This window comes from Neofelis nebulosa, chromosome 1 (assembly GCF_028018385.1).
Source record: "Neofelis nebulosa isolate mNeoNeb1 chromosome 1, mNeoNeb1.pri, whole genome shotgun sequence".
NCBI classification, from domain to species: Eukaryota; Metazoa; Chordata; class Mammalia; order Carnivora; family Felidae; genus Neofelis; species Neofelis nebulosa.
In genome coordinates this window covers 124,565,182-124,586,666 of record NC_080782.1, presented here as the reverse complement: position 1 = coordinate 124,586,666, position 21,485 = coordinate 124,565,182, and the positions used below count along the sequence as shown (strand labels likewise).

At 38.9% G+C, this 21,485-nt stretch overlaps 1 protein-coding gene across 3 annotated transcripts in view; it reads left to right on the top strand.

The window, feature by feature from the left end:
• The window catches only part of UBE2D2 (ubiquitin conjugating enzyme E2 D2), a 56,389-nt gene that overhangs the window by 8,503 nt on the left and 26,401 nt on the right, over window positions 1-21,485 (top strand). The window contains exon 2 of one of the 3 annotated variants that reach the window (XM_058735000.1): window positions 18,912-18,962. The exons of 1 other annotated variant lie outside the window; for it this stretch is intronic. In XM_058735000.1, the coding sequence (XP_058590983.1) occupies window positions 18,912-18,962 (51 nt within the window). Of the gene's footprint in view, window positions 1-11,814; window positions 11,839-18,911; window positions 18,963-21,485 lie in introns of those variants that run through there. One more of the 3 variants, XM_058735018.1, reaches the window with a different exon arrangement.

Sequence of the window (21,485 nt, the reverse complement as noted above, 5' to 3'; positions counted from 1 at the left end):
TCCTTGTCTTGCTCATTATATTTCCAGTATCTGACGCATAGTAGGCCTTCAGTTTTTGTCAACAATATTGAGCGAATAATGACAGCAAGTGATATGGTGAAAAAAGTAGTGGGATTTTGGAATAACATATCTGTTGAGTCCTGTGCTAGCTCTGTGGCCTTAGGCAAGGTTACTTCGCAGATTTTTTTTAGCCTCAGGTTCCTTGTTTATAGAATGAGGGTAGTGTCACTTACCCTGCAGACCTGTGGAGGGTGAGTAGAAAGGAAAAACAGACTACATAAAAGGTAGGCTTTAATATAATCATTGTGACTTAACTGCTACAGTTAGAAAGTTGCAAATACAATACCTAGAACATTTTATTCTTTAACCATTTAAGAATAAGTTGTTAACATGATGTCTCATCACCCCCAAATACTTTAATGTGTATTTCTTATAAACAAGGACATTCTGCCACATAATCCTAATACAGCCTTCAAAATTAGGAAATTTCCATTGAGACCTTACTGCCATGTAATCCTCAGACCCCATTCAGGTTTTGCCAGTTGTTCCAATAATGTGTTTAGAAAAAGGATCCAGTCCAGAGTTACTCGTTGCATTTTATTATCTGTGTATACTCTTGCTTAATTCCTTAGTCTCTTCTTGGCTTCGTGACCTTGACACTTTTAAAACATTAGAGACCAGTTATTTTGCAGAGTGTTCCTCAGTTTGGGTTTATTCTCGTACGATCAGATTTAGGTCATGGATGGAGTGCCTTGCTGGCTCAGTTGGTAGAGCATGTGGCTCTTGATCCCAGGGTTGTGAGTTCAAGCCCACATTTGGCATTGAGCCTATTTAAAACACACACACACACACACACACACACACACACACACACACACACATACCAACTTTTAGATTAGGTTGTGGATACGTGGTAGGAATGTCAGAAGCAATGCTGTGTTACTGTCTTTGTTACCCTATCAAATGGTATGTGATTTTGGTGGGATTCTTTTCATTGCATCCTGTCAGGTGGTATGCAATTTCAAATTGACCCATTACTGAGAATTTTCACTTCTATTACTTGATTAAGGTAATGTCTACCACGGTTCCTTACTATACAGCCAACTCTTTTTCCCTTTATGATTGAATAAGTATTTTATTAGGAGACATTTTGAGAATATGTACTTATCTTATTTGTGTTATTTATTTGTTTCACAGAAAGTACCCCAAGTCTTAGCTACTTAAACATTTATTATCCCATAGTTTCTGAAGATCAGAAATCTGAGAATGGCTTATAGCTAGGTGATTCTGGCTCACGGTCTTTTTTGAGGTTGCTGCCAAGCTATTGCCTGGAGCTGCAGTTCCCTGAAGACTGGAGAATCCTCTTCTAAGCTCATTCCCATGGTTGTTGACAGAACTCAGTTCCTTGTGGGTTATTGGACTAAAGGATTAATTTCCTCCCTGCTTAAATCTCTCCATAGGGCTGCCTGAGTATGCTTAAGACATGGCTTCCCTTAGAGTGCCCCCAGAGAGAGCTAGAGCGAGCAGCCACAGTATCTTTTATAACCTAATCTCCCAAGTGACATGCTATCACTTTGCAATATTCTGTTGGTTTCATAGACCACACCTGGTATAGTGTAGGGGAGAGAACTAAAGGGTTTAAATACTAGGAGTCAAGGATCATTGGGAGCTGTTTTGGACCCTGGGTACCCCACTGTCATGCAAAAGTATTAACTTACTTATTTTTAAACTTATATTTGGACTCATGATTTCAAACTATTTTATTCAGGTAGATTATAGTAATATCATTTATTTTAGTTCTCAGTTGTTTTGTTTTTCCCTCATCATTCTTTGAGCATTTAGTTTGTTTTGGCAGCATAATATATCTATGGCTTTTTTTTTTTACCCTGCTCTAGCTGTGTAATCATCTATTTTTCCAAAGCTTCCTAGTTCTGTTTACTGGAAAATGGTATTTAGAAATCAATATTTGGATGCTAGGTATGCTCACTGCTCTTGAAATCTCACTGCTTCCGAGCTTTCTCAGTGTAATCAGTGGATGTAGCTAGGGAATATGTATATGTATATACAGACACATGGACACACACAGTACACACATTTCCATGTATATTTAGTTTTGTCTGTATATATTAAAAAAAAAAAACATGAGTTCACATTGGTACCTCTTAATTCCAGTCGAATGCCATAGGGTTCACCCTATATTTCTTCTTTCCAGTATAACCATTTCTTTTCTGACAGTGAGAAGCCTGTTACTCTTAATAAATGTACTCATTTCATCAATTTTCCAGTATAATCAACCTCCCAACGCTGGGTGCACCTGCATAGATACCATTCTTGCTTTCCCTCCCCAGGAATTGCCCTTAATTTTCCTGACTTGGACATCTTGCACTGGGTCATGTACATCCCCTTATAGATTTTCTCAGAATTTTTAAAAAACAAAGTAAAATAAAGGACTTTTTGTTTGACATACATATTTAGATAAAAACTGTTTAAAGTAATAGTGCTAGTCATATGGAACATTACTTAAAGCGGATACAGGAAGTTCATCCCAGTAATTATAACCACATAGCACTTTTTCCAGTTATGGAATATGGCTCGTTCTTTTCTTTTACAAAACTCTCTCCCTTCCTTTCTCTTCAGTTTTAAACCTTTATTTGATAATCAGCACTTAGTTCTCATCCACATTAACTGTCTATAAGTTTTTGAAAATGGTGATAGGTACTTAGGTAACCAGTGTATAGAGCTTGTTTGGTGAATCTTCATCCTCCTTTTTCTGGACAACTGCACATGTGAGGTATGGAACATTCCTTATTCCTTTGGCCAGACAGCTTCGTTCAGCCAGGTGTCAGTGCACACATCTGGAGTTCCCATTGCCTTTGTGGCAAATTTCTGGAAGTCTTTGAGTGCCAAGGGGCACACTTCTTGAAACTTACTGCATGGATGCGCTTTTGAACGTTAATGTATATTCTCTGGTCACTACCTCATTGGTGGCAGAACAGCCCTTCTTCTTAACACCCTTCTTTGTGGTAGCCATTCTGCCAGGTCCTGTTTGGAAAGGGAAGAGCCCGATGTATTGTGGAGAATATGGCCTTTTCTACAGCCATTCTTGGAGTAAACGAAGACCATGGTTTTAATTTAGTGTTACATTCTGAGATAATTTTGATTAGTAACCTTATAAGCTAGTCTCCATTCTTAGAAATAGTTGGAAACAACTGTAATTAAAGTTCTGAAACTTATCTTTTATTATGAAATAGTTTATGAATACAAAAGGATTTAGACACTGATATGACCAACACCTGTGTACTTACATGCAATTTAACATTCAGAACTACCTAATTTAGCTCTAGTGTTAAAGTTTTGTTAGCAATAGCTTGTCTTTTTTTTAGGGTTTTTTTTTTTTTTTTTTCTTACTAAGTAAACTCTCCACCCAAGTTGGGGCTTAAACTCATGACTCCCAAGATCAAGAGTAGCACACTCCATTGACTGAGCCAGCCAGGCACCTCAATAGCTTCTCTTTTTAAAGTTTGGCATCTTTGCATATTTAGAAATATTCATGTTTTCATAAAGGTGTGTTGTTGTAGGTGATGGGAATTGCTTGTGGAACCCCCCCCCCACTTGACTTAATTGCATTAAAGCAATACCATATCCTCACTGAGTTTAGTAGTAGACCAGATTATATCTTTAAGCATTGCGCTTCACTTTTGTTGACTAGAAATAGTAAAATCCACTTTGAAATTATTGAACATACCGGCACTATGTCATACATAATTTGTGAGCTGTTTTTAAAATCTGTGAATTACCATGATATTTAGTATATCTTTTATGAGATTGATTTGAAAGCATTTCCCAAGTGTTTAAAACACTGACTAAATTGGTTTAAAACAAGAATTTGAAAAAAATTTTTAATGTTTATTTATCTTTGAGAGAGAGAGAGAGAGAGAGAGAACGTGCGTGCACATGAGCTGGGTAGGGGCAGAGAGAGAGGGAGACACAGAACCTGAAGCAGGCTCCAGGCTCTGAACTGTCAGCACAGAGCCCGATGTAGGGCTCAAACTCATGAACTGTGAGATCATGACCTGGGGTGAAGTCAAATGCTTAACTGACTGAGCCACCCAAGTGCCCCTGAAATTTGAATTCTTTTTGAAAAGAGAAATATTAAAAAAAGAGAGAGAGAAATATTTATACCCTTTATTTTCATTACTGTGGGACAAATCTTGAATGAAGAAAGTCTGTTTACCTTACAGTGCAATCCCAAGACATGCTTATGCAGTTATTTTTTTTCCAGTATATTCTTTCTGTTCCTCTTTGTTGAATCTGTAACTTGATGTGGAAATTCAATTGAATGATGTCACATGCAACATAATACAAGGTTAAAAAATTGTTCAGACTTCAAGGAACAACCCGAAGCTAACAGTGTTTATTGGCATTTGGAGAGGAGCTATTTGTTTCTTAGCCCAGATAGTAAACTTGACTTGATCTGTAATTTTAGAGCCTGAAGTAGGGCCACTACTGTGGCACTCTTTTTACTTATGTGGTAGTATATTCATTGTCTTTTAGCTTCCAGGATTGCTGTTAAGTCCAAAACTGTTCTGATTTCTGATCCTGTATATGTAACCAGTTTTCTTTCTGGAAGCTTACAGGTTTTCTTTTTTTTTTTTTTCTTTTTACTTTTTTTTAATTTATTTTTGAGACCGGGAGAGACAGAGCATGAACAGGGTAGGGTCAGAGAGAGGGAGACACAATTTGAAACAGGCTCCAGGCTCTGAGCTGTCAGCACAGAGCCCGACGTAGGGCTCAAACTCACGGACTGCGAGATCATGACCTGAGCCGAAGTCGACCGCTTAACCGACTGAGCCACCCAGGCACCCCCAGGTTTTCTTTGTCTCACATGTGATATTTCATGACAAGTGGTGTTGTAGGTCAATTTTCATTTATTTTGCTCAACATTCAGTTGGTCTTTTTGAGCCAGAAATTCACGTCCTGTTTGTTTTATTTTGTTTTCTTTTCCAAATTATATTTAAGCTCTAGTTAACATACAGTGCAATATTAGTTTCAGGAGTAGAATTCAGTGGTTCATCACTTACATACAAACCCATTGCTCATCCTAACAAACGCCCTCCCTCTCCCTTTTTTTTTAATGTTTGTTTATTTTTGAGAGAGGAAGTGTGGGGGAGGAGGGGCAGAGAGAGGGAGGGAGACAGAGGCTCTGAAGCAGGCTCTGCCCTGACAGCAGAGAGCCCCATGGTGGGCTCACACTCACGAACTGGGAGATCATGGCCTGAGCCGAAGTCAAACCCTTAACCCTCTGAAACACCAAGGTGCCCCAACAAGTGCCTTCCTTAATATCCATCCCCCATTCGTCTCCCTTATTAGTCCTCAGTTTGTTCTCTGTTCTCAAGAGTCTCTTATGGTTTGTTTCCTTCTCTTTCTTTTTTTACCCCCCTCCCATATTTTCATGTTTTGTTTCTTAAATTCCATGTATGAGTGAAATCACATGGTATTTTTCTTTCTCGGACTGACTTATTTCACTTAGCATAATACATTCTATCTCCATCCCCGTCATTGCAAATGGTAAGGTTTCATTCGTTTTGATGGCTGAGTAATAACTCCATCTTCTTTATCCCCATTTTCTTTATCCACATGTCCTCAAGTTTGAAAAATTTTATTGAATCATTTTGTTCATGGATTCATTAACTTCATTTTTCTCTTTTCTCCCTTTTTTTTTAACTATTACCGGATGTTGGACTTCCTGGACTGCTCTCTGCCTGTTCCCTCCACACACCTTCTTACCTATATGGATTTGCCTATTCTGGACATGTTATATAAATGGAATCATACAACATGTGACCTTTTGTGTCTGGCTCATTTTGTTTAACAGTGTTTTCAAGCTATATCCAAGTTACAGTACATATCAGTACTTAGAATTCCTTTTTGTGACTGAATAATATTCTGTTGTATGGGTAGCTAACATTTTCTTTTTCCATTTACCAGATGATGGCCATTTGGATTGTTTCCATTTTTTTTTAACCTGTTAAGAATAATGTTTCTTGAACAGTATTTTTCAAATACTTTACAATTTTTCTGTGAACATTAATTTTATTCGTATTGGATATATACCTAGGAGTGGAATTGCTGAGTCATGTGGTAATTGGATGTTTACTTTTTGAGGAATCGCCAGACTGTTTGTAAACAGGCTGCACTATTTTACATTCCCACCAGCAATGTATGCATGTTCTAGTTTCTACATATGGTCATCAACACTTGTTACTTTATTATTTTGATGATAGCTTTCCTAGTAGGTGTCAAGTGATATATGATTGTAGTTATAATTTACATTTCTCTTAATTACTGAATGATATTGAGCATCTCTTCATGTGCTCATTGGCCATATATATACATCCTCTTTGGAGAAAGGTGTATCCTTTGCCCATTTTTATTTACTTATTTTTTTAATGTTTATTTTTGAGAGAGACAGAGCGCAACTGGGGGAGGGGCAGAGAAAGAGGGAGACACAGAATCTGAAGCAGGCTCCAGGCTGTGACCTGTCAGCACAGAGCCTGACACGGGACTCAGACCCACAAACCTAGAGATCATGACCTGAGCTGAAGTTGGATGCTTAACAGACTAAGCCACAGGTGCCCCTGTTGTTGTTGTTGCTAAAGGAAGTTTGTTGTTTGTTTTTTCCTTTGCCCATTTTTATTAATAAATATATATATATATATATTTTTTAAATTTATTTTTGGGACAGAGAGAGACAGAGCATGAACGGGGGAGGGGCAGAGAGAGAGGGAGACACAGAATCGGAAACAGGCTCCAGGCTCCGAGCCATCAGCCCAGAGCCTGACGCGGGGCTCGAACTCACGGACCGCGAGATCGTGACCTGGCTGAAGTCGGACGCTTAACCGACTGCGCCACCCAGGCGCCCCAATAAATATTTTTTTAATGTTTATTTATTTTTGAGAGAGACAGAGAGCAAGCAGGGGAGTGGCAGAGAGAGAGGGAGACACAGAATCCAAAGCAGGCTCCAGGCTCCAAGCTGTCAGCACAGAGCCGTATGCGGGGCTTGAACTCGTGAACTGCAAGATCATGACCTGAGCTGAAGTCAGATGCTTAATCGACTGAGCCACCCATTTGCCCCTCCTTTGCCCATTTTTAAATTGGGTTCTTTATTGTTGAGCTGTAAGAAGTCTTTGTATATTCTGTATACTAAACCATTATCAGATAAGTGATTTGCAGAGTTTTGTGCTTTTGGTGTCATATCTAAGAAAGTGTTGCTTACTCCAAGGATACAAAGATGTACATTTATGTTTCTTTTTAAGGGTTTTATAGTTTTAGCTCTTACATTTAGATCTTTGATCTGTTTTTTAAATTTTTTTCTTTTAATTACATATACATAAAACCTTCCATCTAAGCTATTTTAACATAGACATTTCAGTGGTATTAAGTACATTCATATTGTTGTACAACCATTACCACCATCCATTTCTAGAAGTCTTCTCACTTTTCACAACTGAAACTCTGTTGCTGTTAAACAATAACACCCCATCCTCTGTCTCCCCAGCCCCTGGCAACCATCATTCTACTTTTTTGTCTTATTTTTGACTAGGTTTCTCTTTTTTTTTTTTTTTAACGTTTCATTTATTTTTGAGAGACAGAGCATGAGCAAGGGAGGAGGAGAGAGAGAGGGAGACACAGAATTGGAAGCAGGCTCCAGGCTCTGAGCTGTCAGCACAGAGCCTGACGAGGGGCTCAAACTCAAAAACCGCGAGATCATGACCTGAGCCGAAGTTGGACGCTTAACCGACTGAGCCACCCAGGCGCCCCAACTAGGTTTCTTATATAATTGGAATCCTACAGTATTTATCTTTGTGTGACTTACTTCTTTCACTTTAGCTTAATGTTCTTAAAGTTCATCCATGTTGTCAGAATATCCTTCCTTTTCAAGGCCAAATAATGCTTCATTGTACATATATACCACATTTTGCCTATCCATTCATCTGGTGATGGATTCTTGCGTTGTTTTAGCTATTCTTAGTAATGCTGCCATGAACATGGGTATACAGATAACTCTTCAAGACTGTGCTTTCAGTTATTTAAGGTTTATACCTAGAACTGGAATTGTTCGATCATGTGTAATTATGGTAATTCTACTTTTAATTGTTGGAGGAACTACCATACTGTTTTCCACAGTGACTGTACCATTTTACACTCCCACTCACAAGGATTCTAGCTTATCTTGACCAAAAGTTGCTACTTGCTGTTTTTGTTTTTTTTTGTTTGGGTTCTGGTAATAGCCTTCCTGAGGGGCTCCTGGGTGGCTCAGTCTGTTGAGTGCCTGACTTTGGTTCAGGTCATGATCTCACAGTTCTCCAGTTTGAGACCTGTATTGGGCTCTTGGGTTCTCAACTGTCTGTGCAGAGCTGGCTTTGGATCCTCTGCCCCCCACCCTCCCCTGCCCTGCACCTCACCCTCCTCACGCTGTCTCTTTCTCAAAAATAAATAAACATTTAAAAAATTGTAATAATAATAGCCTTCCTGATGGATGGGATATTGTTGTCTCTGGTCCCTTTTTTTTTTTTTTTTTAAGTTTATTTGTTTTGAGAAAGACTGAGACAGTGTGAGTGGGGGAGGGGCAGAGAGAGAGGATCCCAAGTAGTCTTTGTGTTGCCAGCGAAGAGCCTGATGAGGGATTCGAACCCTTGAACTGAGATCATGACCCAAGTTGAAGTCGGACGCTCAACTGACTGAACCACCCAGGCACCCCTTCGTCTTTATCTAAAGTTGATGTTGAAGATGAATCCTCAGATGGCTGGTTTCTTTATTGTCAGTTATTTATATTAAGAGTGGGGTACTAGAAAACTGATGAAAAGGTCTAAGCATACAGGGATGAAGTTTAGCAACTGTAGAATTCAGTTTACAGTTTGCTGGCTAGGCTATTTCTCTAGATGAACCATTAATATCAGTGAATTGTAAAGCTCCTTGTTTTGTACTGGGCACGTTTTTCTCAGGATCTTGTAATCTCCCGCCTAGACAGTACAGGCCTGGCTTCCAGTTTTCTCAGAATCACCAGGAACAAAGTTTGTATGTAATTGTTCACTTAATCTTCCTGTTTTCTGTACATCATCCATGCCTTTGACTGTGTCAGTCTTAAGACCTTCTGTTTTATCCTTTCCAGAAAATATACCTCTGACTTGTGGCTTGAGTGGGGAGGCATTCACTGAAGGAGTCCACAGTCAAAGAAGTGATCTAGACATACTTTTATTAGTTTTAAGTTTTAAAGTTATTTTTAAACTTTATTTTGAGAGAGAGAGTGCAAGCAGTGGGGAGAGGGGCAGAGAGAGAGAATCCCAAACAGTGTTCGTACTGTCAGTGCAGAGCCTGACATGGGGCTCAAGCCCAAGAACCCTGAGTCATGAGCCGAGATCAAGAGTTGGACACTTAACTGACCAAGCTACCCACTTAACCTACTGAGCCACCCAGGCACTCCTGGAAAAGTATACATTTTACACTTGATCTTAGCCAAAAGGCCCTAAGAAGTGATGGAAAAGTATACTTTTTTTTTTTTTTTTTGGAAAAGTATACATTTTAAATGACAAGCATTTTCAACAAATGCCAACAATGTAGTTTTTAAAATTTATTACCCTGTAATAGACATTTTTTCCAAGTTTTTGTATTGCTAGGGACACTGAAGCATCAACATTCCCATATGTGTTTCTTGGTACACGTAGATGAGGGTTTCTCTTTATAGTTAGTAGAGTTGTTTGGTCTAGATTGTGAGCCTTTCCTTGTAAGATATTGCCACATTGATTTCCAACCTTTGTGACACCCAACTAACGATATACAAAACTTTCTAATTAACTTTTTCTTTTAAAATTTCCCTCATTGGGGCGCCTGGGTGGCGCAGTCGGTTAAGCGTCCGACTTCAACCAGGTCACGATCTCGCGGTCCGTGAGTTCGAGCCCCGCGTCAGGCTCTGGGCTGATGGCTCGGAGCCTGGAGCCTGTTTCCGATTCTGTGTCTCCCTCTCTCTCTGCCCCTCCCCCGTTCATGCTCTGTCTCTCTCTGTCCCAAAAATAAATAAAAAACGTTGAAAAAAAAAAAAATTAAAAAAAAAAATAAAATTTCCCTCATTATGTGGGGTGTCTGGGTGGCTCAGTCGCTTAAGTGTCAGACTTCGGCTTAGGTCATGATCTCACAGTTGGTGAGTTCGAGCTCCGTGTTGGGCTCTGTGTTGACAGCTCGGAGCCTAGAGTCTGCTTTACATTCTCCCTCTCTCTCTGCCTCTCCCCCACTCATGCTCTGCCTCTGTCTCTCTTTCTCTCAAAAATAAACATTAAAAACATAAAAATAAAATAAAATTTCCCTCAATATGAGTATAACACACTACGGAGAAAAGCACTAAACAGATGTCTAATAAACCAGTGCAGTTTTCAAATATACACAAACATTGAACATTCTGTAATAAATTTCCAAGTACCCTATCACCTGTCATTTTGTGTTCTTAATTACCCCTTCCACCCTCATTGGATTATTTTGAAGCCAGTCCCAAATATCATCATTTTATTTGTCAGTAATTCAGAATATACTACTAAGAGATAAGACAGTGGTTTTCAGCTCTGGGCGATTTTGCCCACTAAGTGACATTGGGCATTGTTTGTAGACATTTTTGTTTGTCACAACTGGGAGGCTAGTAGTAGGTGCTACTGGTATCTAGTAGGTAGAGGCTAGGGAGTTGCTAAACATTCTGCAATGCGTAGGATAGCTCCCAACAGCAAAGAATTATCCAGCCCAAAATGTCAGTATTGCCCAGTTTGAAAAACCCTGAGACAAGAATTCTTTAAAAATCATGTGCATGGTACAGTTATCACATCTTTTTTTTATTATTATTAAGATTTTACTTTGGGGCACCTGGGTCTCTCAGTTGGTTGAGCATCTGGCTCTTGGTTTCAGCTGAGGTAATGATCTCACAGTTCGTCAGTTCGATCCTGTGTTGGGCTCTGTGCTGACAGTGTGCAGCCTACTTGGATCTCTCTCTCTCTCCCCCTCTATCTCTCACCCCCTCTCTCCCCCTCTCTCTCTCTCTCTCTCTTTCTCTCTCTCTCTCTCTCTCTCCCCCCTCCCCCTTCTCCCTCTCCCTCCCTCCCCCCCTCTCCGCCTCTTTCTCTGCCTCTTCTCCCTCCCTCCCCCCACCAAAAATAAATAAGTAAGTAAGTAACCTCTTGGGGCTCCTGGGTGACTCAGTTAAGCATCTGACTTGGCTCATGTCATGATCTCACAGTTCGTGAGTTCAAGCCCCACATCATGCTTTCTGCTCTCAGTGCAGAGCCCACTTTGTATCCTCTGTCTCTGCACACCCACTGCGTGCATTTTCTCTCTCTCTCTCTCAAAAATAAGTAAATATTTTTAAAAATTAAAAAAAGGTATTTTAAGTAATCACGGGGTTCAGATTCACAACCCCCACATCAAGAGTGGCATGCTCCACTGACTGAGCCACCCAGGCACTTCTGTAGTTGTTACATGTAGAATATGAACAATATTGTGATATCGAATGTCAGGTTTAAAATTTTTCTCCTTCAAATGAGATTTTAAGTATCTTTTACATTTGATTTTTTTTAATTAAAACAAATTCAACTAATTGCATTTGGTTGATGTCTTCTAAGTCTTTGTTAATATATAGTTGTCTTCCCTTTTTTTACACTTGTTGAATAAAACATATCCCTTGTCCTATATACTGTCCCCCACTCTCTAGATACTGCTAATTGTATCTTTGTCTCCTTAAACAGACTTGAAAACAGTCCTGTTTGTAATGCTGCTTCCAGGAGTTGCTTGTACCATCAACTTGTGAGCCTTTATAAATTTGATTCCTTGACTTTTTCCCATAAATTAGGATTTACCTTCTTGGGACTGCTAAGTCACTAACACTTGTTGTTCTTGTTTTTTATCTTCCCAAAATTTTTTTGCTATTGTTCTGTCCACCATTCTTTTGTGCTCCTGGGTTTAAGCCTAAGAAAAAAAAAATCTGTTGACTCCTTAAATACAGAGAACAAACAGATGGTAAGTTACCAGAGAGGAGATGGGTAGGTGGGTAAGTGAAACAGGTGAAGGGGATTAAGAATACACTTACATTGATGAGCACTGAGTTATGTATGGAATTGTTGAATCACTATATTGTACACCTGAAACAAATATAACACTGTATGTTAACTACACTGGAATTAAAATTAAAAAAAAATCTGTTGACTCTCATTTTAATAGGATTTTGGAGAGAGTAAAAGTTACATGTGGAATCTGTCACTTTGCCTGGAAATTTGAGATACTTTGGTTCTTCCTATATATCTTTCTAAACACATGCTATAATTATTAGACCAAAATTCATATTTCTAGGAGTTGTAACTCTAAAGGAACAGGTACTTCAAAAGTCATAGAGTACAATAGATCTAATCATTTTTATGTAGCAGATAAAAGTATTGGACACTTACAATATTCTAAAAATAGTTAATAGTTTTCTTCTAGATCAATATATAACATTTAAAAACAGCTATCTTCTATATTTAGCTAAGATGGCTAGCTTATTATTTACCTCATTGAAGGCTTTAGATGAATATTTATACCTACCAAGATTAATTATTGTTTGGTGTTGTAAAGGACTCTGGACAGTATATAAGGATGTCAGATCTGGAGGAAAGTGGATCACTTGAAATAAACTGCTTTTATCTTCCCACTCTTAACAATATTTTAAAATATTAAAAATATTTCTCTTAACCAAGTAGCTTTCAGTAGCAAGGCAGTTGTGGATTGTTGAGGTTTTTGTTTGTTTTTTGTTTTGTTTTTTAGTATTTAGCAGAATTAGAAATTTGTGAGTGTTCTTGCTGAGAAACTGCTATGGTAATAATTTTTGCAAGGATCTATTATTCAGAGTCCTATTCTCTTTAGAGACTATATAGGGGGTATTTATCAGTTAGCTTTGGTGTGTAAAAGATGACTCTAAAGCTTAGTGCCTTAAAACAATGACTTATTATTTCTCGGGATTCTGTGGATTGACCAGACAGTTTTGTTTCCTGTTTTGTCAGCTAGGGCCATTTTTGTGCTCATAGTCCGCTATCACCAGAGTTAGAAGGTTCAAGACTTCCCCTACAGGTCTGGGGACTTGATGCTCACTGTTGGCTGAAATGTATATCCTCAGCCCTCAAAGGGTCTTTCCAGCAAGATGGCCTGGACTTCCTATGTGGTGGCTCAGAGCAAAAGAAGGAAAGCTGTCAAGCCTCTTAAATAATAGACTTAAAACTGACACAGTATCACAATTGGTCTGTTTTTTTGGTCAACCAAGATGGATAGCTAGCCAGCATTCTAGAGGAAGGGAAATAGATGATTTCTTTTTTTTTTTTTTAACTTGTTTTATTTTTTATTTTTTAAAATTTACATCCAAATTAGCATATAGTGCAACTATGATTTCAGAAGTAGATTCCTTAGTGCCCCTTACCCATTTAGCCCATCCCCCCTCCCACATCCCCTCCGGTAACCCTCAGTTTGTTCTCCATATTTATGAGTCTCTTCTGTTTTGTCCCCCTCCCTGTTTTTATATTATTTTTGTTTCCCTTCCCTTATGTTCATCTGTTTTGTCTCTTAAAGTCCTGATATGAGTGAAGTCATAATGATTTTTGTCTTTCTCTGACTAATTTCATTTAACATAATACTCTCCAGTTCCATCCACGTAGCTGCAAATGGCAAGATTTCATTCTTTTTGATTGCCGAGTAATACTCCATTGTATATATATACCACATCTTCTTTATCCATTCATCCATCGATGGACATTTGGGCTCTTTTCATACTTTGGCTATTATTGATAGTGCTGCTTTAAACATGGGGTGCATGTGTCCCTTCGAAACAGCACACCTGTGTCCCTTGGATAAATGCCTAGTAGTGCAATTGCTGGGTCATAGGGTAGTTAATAGATGATTTCTTGATAAGAGTAGTGTGTTCTTATAGGGAGGGAGAAATTGTTGATAGCCATGTTTGGAGGTTATTTACTGCAGGGGAAATTATAGTAAATGTCTTAATAATGTGTTTATTTCTTGGATAAGGCCATGTGTTAAGAATTTAATTTAGTAGAATTTTGTGGTTTTGGATTCATTAAAAACAATTCTTATGGTTGAGTGATATTAAATTAACATTTTTCCAAATGTTAATTCAAAAAAGTTTTTCTGAAGATTTGTTTAGCCAATCAGTAGGAGGAAGGAAAAGAGAAGTAGACGGGAAGGGAAAAGGTTTGTTGGAGTGAAACCTAAAAATATGATTGTTTTGCAGAAAAAGGTAGCCATTTATTTGGGGCCTGGTTTTTTCCTGTCAGAGTAACGTCCTAAATTGCTTTATTTTTTCTTTTTTCTCCAGCTTTATTGAGATGTAATTGACATTTAATACTGTTTTTAAGTTTATTTACTTTTTGAGAGAGAGTGCCAGCAAGCAAGAGAGAGGGTGAGAATCCTAAGCAGGCTCCGTGCTGGCACTGTGGAGCCTGATGTGGGGCTCGATCCCATGAACCATGAGATCTTGGCCTGAGCGTAAATCAAGAAAATCAAGAGTCAGAGCCTTATCCATCTGAGCTACCGAGGCACCCTATAACATTGTGTAAGTTTCAGCTATACAGTGACGATTTGATACACTTACATATTGCAGAATGATTACTGCCATTGTATTGGCTAACCACCTCCACATGCCACATAAGTACCATTTCTTTTTTGTGATGAGAACATTTAAGATACACTGTCTTAGGAAATTTCAAGTATATCATACAGTATTACTAAATGTAATCACCTTACTGTACATTAGATCTCCACAACTTGTCCATCTTATAACTTGAAATACTGTGACCAACATCTCCCCATCATTTCCTCCATCCTCCCACTCTCCCAAGTTGCTCTGTGTAACCTAGTGCTGGGAAACTAAGGGGAATGAATTAAAAAGATAAAAGATACTAGTATATAATTTCTTTTTTTTTTTTATTCTTAACATTTATGTATTCATTTTGAGAGAGAGATAGAACACGAGCAGGGGAGGGGCAGAGAGAAAGAGGATCCCACGCAGCCTCTGTACTGTACACTCAGAGTTTTACCTGGGGCTCTAACTCATGAATCGTGAGATCATGATCTGAGCTGAAACCAAGAGTTGGTTGATTGATTGCCTGAGCCACCCAGGTACCCCACTAGTATGTAATTTCTAAAAAGCTCTGTATGTACTAGAATTAAATGATTTCTTGTAGCATTAAAATGTAATTACTGGGCCCTTTTGTGTTTTTCACCTTATATTCTTTAAATTTTTCCTGTAAGACTTTAAAAAATTAAAAATCAAAGAGGTGGTTCTCTTCTTGGTTGCCTGTGTGTTCTGGAAATTGTTGGATAAAATTTGAGTTACAGGAAGAAAGAATTTCATACTACCAGATTTGTTCCTACCGAGACTCCGACTTAACTCATGATCTTGAGCACACATGTATTTTTTTTTTAACGTTTATTTATTTTTGAGACAGGGAGAGACAGAGCATGAACGGGGGAGGGTCAGAGAGAGAGGGAGACACAGAATCTGAAACAGGCTCCGGGCCCTGAGGTGTCAGCACAGAGCCCGACGCGGGGCTCGAACTCACGGACCGCGAGATCATGACCTGAGCTGAAGCTGGATGCCCAACCGACTGAGCCACCCAGGCGCCCCAATAGCACACATGTATTAAGAAACTTGAGGGGCGCCTGGGTGGCGCAGTCGGTTAAGCGTCCGACTTCAGCCAGGTCACGATCTCGCGGTCCGTGAGTTCGAGCCCCGCGTCGGGCTCTGGGCTGATGGCTCAGAGCCTGGAGCCTGCTTCCGATTCTGTGTCTCCCTCTCTCTCTGCCCCTCCCCCGTTCATGCTGTGTCTCTCTCTGTCTCAAAAATAAATAAAAAAAAAAAAAAAAGAAACTTGAGGACACACCTGAAGCTATTATTACACTGTATGTTAACTAACTGGAATTTAAATAAAAACTTAAAAAAAAAGAAACTTGAGGCTGAGGAGGTTGTATTTTTTTTATTTGATGGGTAATATTTTCATACTTTCCCTATTGTCATACCAAAGAACTGCTTCGCTGCTTGCCACCTCCTCTTTGTTAATCTCAAAAATGTTCCCGAATCCTCAGTAGCCCCACTGTAATGATTATATGGGTTAAACATTCCCTGTAGGTTAATAGGTCAGATATGCCATATTAAAAATTGGCTTTGAGGGGCACCTGGGTGGCTCAGTCGGTTGAGCGTCTGACTTCACCTCAGGTCATGATCTTGTCATCCATGGGTTCGGGCCCCGCCTTGGGCTCTGTGCTGACAGCTCAGAGCCTGGAGCCTGTTTCGGATTCTGTGTCTCCCTCTCTCTCGGCCCCTCCCCCACTCATGCTCTGTCTCTGTCTCTGAAAAATTAATAAACCTTAAAAAAAACATTTAAAAAAAATACTGGCTCTGAGAGTTATACTTTGTTCTTAATATTAAGGTATAAAATGTTTTTGAAACAGGTAATATTCATTGTTCATAAACCTTTCCCCAGCCTAACTATAGATTTGAAATTTTTTTTAATATTTATTTTATTTTCGAGCGTGAGTACACGTGCAAAAGAGGGGGGAGAGGCAGAGAGGGAGACAGAGGATCTGAAGTGGGCTCTTGAACTGACAGCAGAGAGACCGATGTGGGGCTCAAACTCACGAACCATGAGATCATGACCTGAACTGACTGTTGGAGGCTTAACCAATGGAGCCACCCAGGTACCCCTATAGATTTGAATTTTGTTGGGCCCTTTCTCAACCCTTGCTCCTGATAAAGTGGAAATTCTTCTCGAGTGTGAATTTCATCATAGGAAAACAGAAATTGTTCATTTTTCTTGTCATAGTTCTATAATATCTTCCCCAAGACACTAATAAATGCTTCTATTATGGTGTAAGAGATACTTGACTGGATGGCATCTCAAGTGATTTCAGTGTGGACAAAGAGCTCCTGTCTCTTAGCTTACATAAAATGTAATTTTGAAAAGACATTTCTTCAGATGTACCTATTCACATTTTTGTTAATATTGTCTAGTGTCTAGTTTTGAAGGTTGGAGTGTTCCAGGGAGACACAAAAATCTCATTCTGTCAAGTTAGTATTCTGAATAACTGTTCTAAAATATAATCGCAGACTTGAGACTTGGTTTGGGTTTTGGTTTTTTGGTTTGTTTTTAATTTGAATTGTATTTTCTGTGCCTTAATCATCACATGAGAGAGCTTTGCGAATATGTAGCCAGTCTTCTAACATAGTAAAACTTAATGGCTTAGTTGACTTTGGTTACCTATGTTACAGAGATTGTCAGTCTTTAGGAAGACTGATTTAACTGGACAGATTATTCATTTTGAACTCCTGAGGTTAGTGTTGAAGAACTGGTTAAACAGAAACTGACTATGCTTTGGTATTGAAGAGTAAAGTCATTGAGAAGTAATACTCTTAAATTTCAAGGATTTACAGTTCTAAGTAACAGTTTTTATATATTTCAAAACATCTGAGAACCAAAACTTAATCGTATACTACTTACTAAAAATAGTACATGTGAGTTTTTTAGGGGATGGAGCATAGCTTTACAGGGTATAATGGGAAATAGAATGTCATTTTTACCTCTTTGAGGTCCCTGTTGTCCTGCCATTTGAAATAGCACAGACATATACCAAGATAGGGGCACCTGGGTGGCTCAGTCAGTTAAGTGTCCGACTTCAGCTCAGGTCATGAACTCATGGTTCATGAGTTCGAGCCCTGTGTCAGTCTCTGTGCTGACAGCTCAGAGCCTGGAGTCTGCTTCAGATTCTGTGTCTCCCTCTCTGTTCTTCCCCCGCTTGTACTTTGTCTCTCTCTCTCTCTCTCTGTCTCTCAAAAATAAAGATTAAAAAAAATGTTTTTTGAAAAATAATACACCAAGATAATTAATATTAATTAATTTCCCTGTTTTCTCTAGCTTGGGACTGTGGTACATGATTATCGTTATAGAAGAGTGTGGCAATGACCTTTGACAAAATAAATTCTTTAGGTTTCTAGTTGGTATGTAGTTGTCAAATGAGGTGAAATCAGCTGGTGAAGCATACAAGATTCTGATTACCTAATGCTAGGAAGGGGGCTTTTCCTGACATTTCAGGATTTTCTTTGGAGCTTAGTGAGTGGTGGAATATTTTGGCATACGTGCTTCAACTGTCTGTTAGCTCATAGACTGTTCTCATCTATCTGGCTATGGACCACCCTCATTTTGGACATAGAGTATTGAAGAGCATTGACCACTGCTTCAGTAACTGAAAGGAGAGGGAATTTCAAACACTGATAGATTCCCTATATAAAGTCTAGCCTGCCCTGACAACCTTGCTACCACTGTTCGTCAGCTCCAGGAGTTGTTAGGAAATCATAGCTGTTTACTTCTTTTGCTTTTGATACCATGTGCACCTCCCTAATGTTTTGTCCCCCTGCTTACTACGTAAGTAGTCTTCTAGAAGAGTTGTGCTTCCCCTGTGCTAACTAACTTTGTCTTTTATTAAGTCATCTTCTACTTTGGCCCTGATTGCCAAAATTCTAAACTTTGCTAGGTATAGGATCCGATGGCTACACTGTCAGAGGATATTAATGCCTTTCCAAGTACTTTGTTGAATCTAAGATGTCATCATTTGAAAGATGTATACCATTATTGTATGTACTAAGAAAGAAAACATACTACCAGTTAAGCTGACATGCCATTGATTGTAATATGCAATTTGATTTCAGATATATATATAAAATATATATTTATATTATATTATATTGTATTATATATATTTAAAGTGTCTTAACAATCAAAGAAAGATGGTATTCTCTTTCTCCAGCTACTTAAAATTACTCTGTAATTGTAACTATTCTTCAACAGATACTTGGTGCTTCCCATGGACCAGGCATTGTGCAGAAAGGCTGGATGGAGGTCAGGTCCCTATCTTTCATTTAATGTTGAGAGACATTAAATAATCACAGAGATAAATATGAACTAGACTGGGTTATTAAAGCAGCTTGTGCTTCTCCGTCGTAGTATTTAATAAGAAATTGAATGGAAATGGGGGGCTTCCTGGAATCACTTCTCCAAGGACAACATTTAAGTGAAGCCTGAAGGTGCATGAGGCAGGTGTGTGCAGAGTATTCTGGCAGACTGTTCCTAGAATCTTGGACTGGTTGAAAAAAAAATTGTTTTTTAAGTTTTGAAATGAGTAAATGGTAGTTCATATAGGAAAATAAAGTCTAGAAAAAGTTCTTGATCTTCAATATGAACAAAGAATGTTGTCTTTAATTATAATAGAACATTTCCATCTATGTGATAGCTGCTGAAATACTTAAACTTATTGTTTTTCCGTATCATTCAGACTGACTCCAAAATACCCGTTCCATTCAAATTCAGTAGTTCAGTATCTTTTGTATATTACTGTGGACTGTTTCCTGACACTGTCAGTGACTAAGCCAAATGACTAGGCTTCTCTGGGAAGTTGATGTGCTTTTGTTTATCTTCCCATTTGCAAGTGTTCAAGTACCAGTTCTCCGTGGTACTGTACTAGGCATTCATCCATTCATTCATGCATTTGAGTGCCTCTTACATTCCAGGCTCTGGGAAACAGAGTAAAGAATAGGATATATCTTGTCTTTCACTTAAGGAATTTGTAATTAAGTATTCAAGGGGTAGAGGTGAAGGTATTTGGAAGTTAACTTTTGATAGTTACAGGGAAAAAAAATTGAACATAAAATATTACTATACAGTACTATATTTGATACTAGGTTTATATAGTACATTTAATGAGTAATGTAGCAGCTTGGAGGAAAAAAAGATGTCCCTGGGGAATAAAAAATATTTTTTCATTCTAAGGAACCAGTATGTGAACACTAATTTTTTAAATTGGAAATGTTTAGTGTTGATGTGGTTTTTTAAAAAATATTTTATTTCTGGGGCGCCTCGGTGGCTCAGTTGGTTGAGTGTCTGACTTCGGCCCAGGTCATGATCTCACGGTCCATGGATCCGAGTCCTGCATCGGGCTCTGTGCTAACAGCTCAGACCCGGAGCCTGTTTCAGATTCTGTGTCTCCCTCTCTCTCTGACCCTCCCCTGTTCATGCTCTGTCTCTCTCTGTCTCAAAAATAAACATTAAAAAAAAATTTTTTTTTTTAAATTTATTTCTGAGAGAGATAGCGTAGGCGAGGGGCAGAGAGAGAGGGAGACAGAGGATCTGAAGCCAACTTTGCACTGACAGCAGAGAGCCCAATGTGGGACCTGAACTCACAAGCTGTGAGATCATGACCTGGGCTGAAGTCAGACACTTAACTGACTGAGCCATCCAGGACCCCCTATTGATGTATTTTAAAACCATAACTGTGCTTTTGTAAAGTTAGGTTAAAGTAAACTGAGGTCTAGCTTTTAAAACTAATTTTTTAAAAATTCTTATTATTTTAAAGAGAGAGTGAGCGTGTACGAGTCAGGGTGAGGGGCAGAGGTAGAGAGAGTGAGAATCTTAAGCAGGCTCCATGTTCAGCAGGAAGCCCAACGTGGGGCTTGATCCCATGATCCTGGGATCACCACCTGATCCAAAATCAAGAATCAGATGCTCAGTGGACTGAGCCACCCATTTGCCCCTATGCTGTGTAAATTTCTGTTATGGTTTAACTTCTTTGTTTTATAGTTGTAAAACTCTGGTCTGGAGAAGTTGAAAGACTTGGTTAAACTTACCTAAGAACATAATAATGAAAAAACATCAAAAGATGTTAAAACTTAGGGAACCTGAGTGGCACCTAGGTGGCCTAGTTGGTTAAGCATCCGACTCTGGATTTCAGCTCAGGTCATGATCTCACGGTTCTTGAGTTCAAGCCCCATGTCAGGCTCTGCACTGACAGTATGGAGCCTGCTTGGGATTCTCACTCTTTCTCTCAAAATAAATAAAGTTTTTAAAAATTAAAAAAACAAAAACAAAACACAAAACTTAGAAAACCTGAGGGGTGCCTGGGTGGCCCACCTGGATGGGCGTTAGGCTCTTGATTTTGGCCCAGGTCATGATCTTGTGGTTCATGGGGTCGAGCCCTGCATGACTCTGCACTAGCAATGTGGAGCCTGCTTGGAATTCTTTCTGCCCCTCTCACTTCCCCACTCGTTCTCGCTCTCAAAATAAATAAATAAATTTTAAAAAGCCCCACAAACCTTAGAAAACCTGAATTCTGCATTTTGTCCCTACTCATATCAGCAAGAACATAAACAGGTTATGGAATAACTGTTAGGATTCCTATGGAAACTTATGTCATTATACTTACACATGAGATGGTTAGTTTTCAACATACGCAGCATAAAAATCTCTATCAGTTTTTTGGTAGACCGATTATTGAAGTGAGGGACATCTAGAATTCTTTACAAACTTAGAAAATAGCCATCCATGTAGACTGACATTTAGAAGAAAATCCCACTTTAGTCATTGGGATAT